Source organism: Etheostoma cragini, unplaced genomic scaffold, assembly GCF_013103735.1.
Source record: "Etheostoma cragini isolate CJK2018 unplaced genomic scaffold, CSU_Ecrag_1.0 ScbMSFa_2725, whole genome shotgun sequence".
In the NCBI taxonomy this organism is placed as follows: Eukaryota; Metazoa; Chordata; class Actinopteri; order Perciformes; family Percidae; genus Etheostoma; species Etheostoma cragini.
The window spans coordinates 117,101-120,264 of NW_023266918.1; the positions used below are offsets into that span (position 1 = coordinate 117,101).

The 3,164-nt window shown below is 45.8% G+C and overlaps 1 protein-coding gene across 1 annotated transcript in view; it reads right to left on the reverse strand.

Annotated features, from left to right (window-relative positions):
- Positions 1-606: 606 nt before the first annotated feature.
- LOC117940544 (echinoderm microtubule-associated protein-like 4) overlaps positions 607-3,164 on the reverse strand; it is a 17,069-nt gene continuing 14,511 nt past the window's right edge. Inside the window, 3 exon segments of the mRNA XM_034865790.1 lie at positions 607-702; positions 1,984-2,115; positions 2,793-2,953. Coding sequence (XP_034721681.1) covers positions 607-702; positions 1,984-2,115; positions 2,793-2,953 — 389 coding nt within the window.

A 3,164-nucleotide genomic window follows, 5' to 3' on the forward strand; every position in this document is an offset into this window, starting at 1 on the left:
AGCGTGTATATACTAGTATGTATATAATAGTGTGTCTATATTAGTGTGTATATACTAGTGTGTCTATATAAAGTGTGTATATACTAGTGTGTATATACTAGTGTGTCTATATTAGTGTGTATGTACTAGTGTGTCTATACTAGTGTGTAAATACTAGTGTGTATATACTATTGTGTCTATATTAGTGTGCATATACTAGTGTGTATATACTAGTGTGTCTATATTAGTGTGTATATACTAGTGTGTATATACTAGTGTGTATATACTAGTGGGTATATACTAGTGGGTATATACTAGTGTGTATATACTAGTGTGTCTATATTAGTGTGTATATACTAGTGTGTCTGTATTAGTTTGTATATACTAGTGTGTATATACTAGTGTGTATATATTAGTGTGTCTATATTAGTATGTATATATTAGTGTGTATATATTAGTGTGTCTATATTAGTATGTATATATTAGTGTGTATATATTGTTCTTTGGTTGTTTGTATTGAATGTGTAAGCACTTTGTGAGCAACTATGCTCCAAAGGAAAGTTCCTCGCATGTGTCTTCATACCTGGTCCATAAAGCTGATCCTGATTCTGATTAACTTGCCCAGCCCTAATATTTAGTAATTAGTGGTACTGACTTCCCTGAGTGCGTTCCTATGGCGACCACGGCTCCGCTGGGATGGAAGTCTGCACAGTGGCCGTGTTCCTGGAGAGAGAGAGAGACACTGGTGAGACCCCCCCCTCCAAGAGAGAGAGCGAGGAGAGACCCCCCCCCCCCACACTGATACCCACCCCTCAAATGGCGTTTTTCCACTGCTGGTAACAGCTCGCCTCGGCCCATTATGCTTCCGTTTTCCATTGCAGATTGAGTGAAGACTCAGCGTGGCTGGTCACTATAGCAACGCGTGATGACGTAATTTTCAGCGCGGCGCACAACAGCACGTCGGCTACCTGCCGCAGCCAGAAGAAATGTTTTGTTTCAAAAGAAGGAAGCGACGAAAATCACCGCTAAAGAAAACAGGAGTTTGGGAATACTGACGGAGTTCAGACGTCGACATGACGGTTGTTCGCCGACACAGAAGGGTAAGTTAAGTTTTCTGGTAACGTTAGCTAACATTAGCATGTGTTCAGCGTCGCAGTCAGTATTTACTATACGCTATATAAAGTACATGAACTTTAGCAACCATGATTACACACCAACATGTTTGCTGTGTGCTGATTGTGTTTCAGAGCATTCACGCTCTGCAAAACCGCCGCCGCAGACCGTCTGGTGGGCGACGTCCGACCGGTGAAATCTCTGGTTCTGGTTCTGGTTCTGACCTACTGGGCTTCATATAATCTTTATGAGAGTCACGGAGAGGCTTATGACAACGACTGGGATGCATCTGGGACGGCAGAGCCGGGGGGGGGGGGGGGGGGGGGGGGGGGGGGGGGGGGGGGGGGGGGGGGGGGACACTGTCACAGGGTGCAGAGGAAGAAGACCGGGATGTCCGGGAGGGTTTGATGCACTACTTGAAAAGCTAAATAAAAACTTTTGTTATATATATATTGTCTTGTTTTTTAAAGTAACAGTGTGCAATATTGGAAACGACATGAAGCCGCTATAGACAGAACCGTTGAAAAGTGAGAATAGTGCAGAAAGTGGATAATCTGTCGGTGTCCGGCTTGATTTGTTTTAAATGTCCCGTTTGTTCTGGAAACACACTCCACACTCTTGTTTGCTAAAAACGCAGTCATAAGTGACGACCAACCAGTAGTCTGCAGGTTTCCACGTCACCTTTTGGGCTCGCCTCGGCTCGCTTGGAACCTCGACTGAGGTAGTACTAAAAAAGTACCTGGTAGCAGGACCAAGGGACTTGTTTTCGTAGACCCACCCCTCATAGAGATCCCCCTTCCAAGAGAGAGACAGGTGAGAGACCCCCTTAAAGAGACCCTCCCCTGAGAGAGAGAGAGGAGAGACCCCCCCACAAAGAGACGCACCGCCTACCTCCAGCGTGCGGCTCCACTGCAGACGGTGGTCCTCGGAGCTCCAGACACAGACCAGACGATCCTGTCCACATGTCAGAAACACGGAGGAGGACGGGTGGGACGCCAGCCCCCACAGCTCGTCAGTGTGTCCCTGAACACAACACAGAGGAGACCCTGAACAAAACACAGAGGAGGCCCTGAACACAACACAGAGGAGACCCTGAACACAACACAGAGGAGACCCTGAACACAACACAGAGGTGACCCTGAACACAACACAGAGGAGGCCCTGAACACAACAGAAAGGAGACCCTGAACACAACACAGAGGAGACCCTGAACACAACACAGGGGAGGCCCTGAACGCAACACGGACAAATAGACAACAGATTAGGTGTCCCTAATAAAGATGTATGTAATTTATACATACAGTATTTACACACACACACACACACACACACACACACACACACACACACACATATATATATAACAAAGGCTGCTGGACCAAATATTAACATGGATGTTCTCAGGTGTTCAAATACTTATTTACAGCTGTATCATAGAAATAAATAGTTAAAAAATCCTACATTGTGATTTCTGGATGTTTTTTTAGATTATGTCTCTCACAGTGGACATGTCTCTCACAGTGGACATGCACCTACGAGGACATCAGACCCTCCATGATTTCTAAGTGGGAGAACTTGCAAAACAGTTCAAATACCTATTTTCCTCATTGTATGTGTGATAAAGTCCTGTCTACTTCAGCCGACACAATGACATCACAATGACATCACAATGACATCACAATGACATCACAAAACCTCACCTGGACCTCCACTAGGAAGCCGTCGTTGAAGCTTCCTCTCAGGATGAAGTTACGGGACGTCCCGACCAGAAACTCCTCCCCCCTCCCCTCAGACAGAGCTCGGATGGTTCCGTACTGATCTGGGACCTGCGCACACACACACACACAAACAGACACACAAAATACAGAGTGTTAACTAGTCTCTTGTTGAGTAATTTTTTTGAAAGATGTGTGTGTCAGTGTGTGCATGTATATGTCTCTCACTGTGTGTGTGTGTGTGTGTTTGTCTCCCTCTCTGTGTGTCTCTGTCTGTGAGTGGGTCTGTGTGTCTCTCTCTGTGTGTGTGTGTGTGTGTGTGTGTGTGTGTGTGTGTGTGTGTGTGTGTGTGTGTGT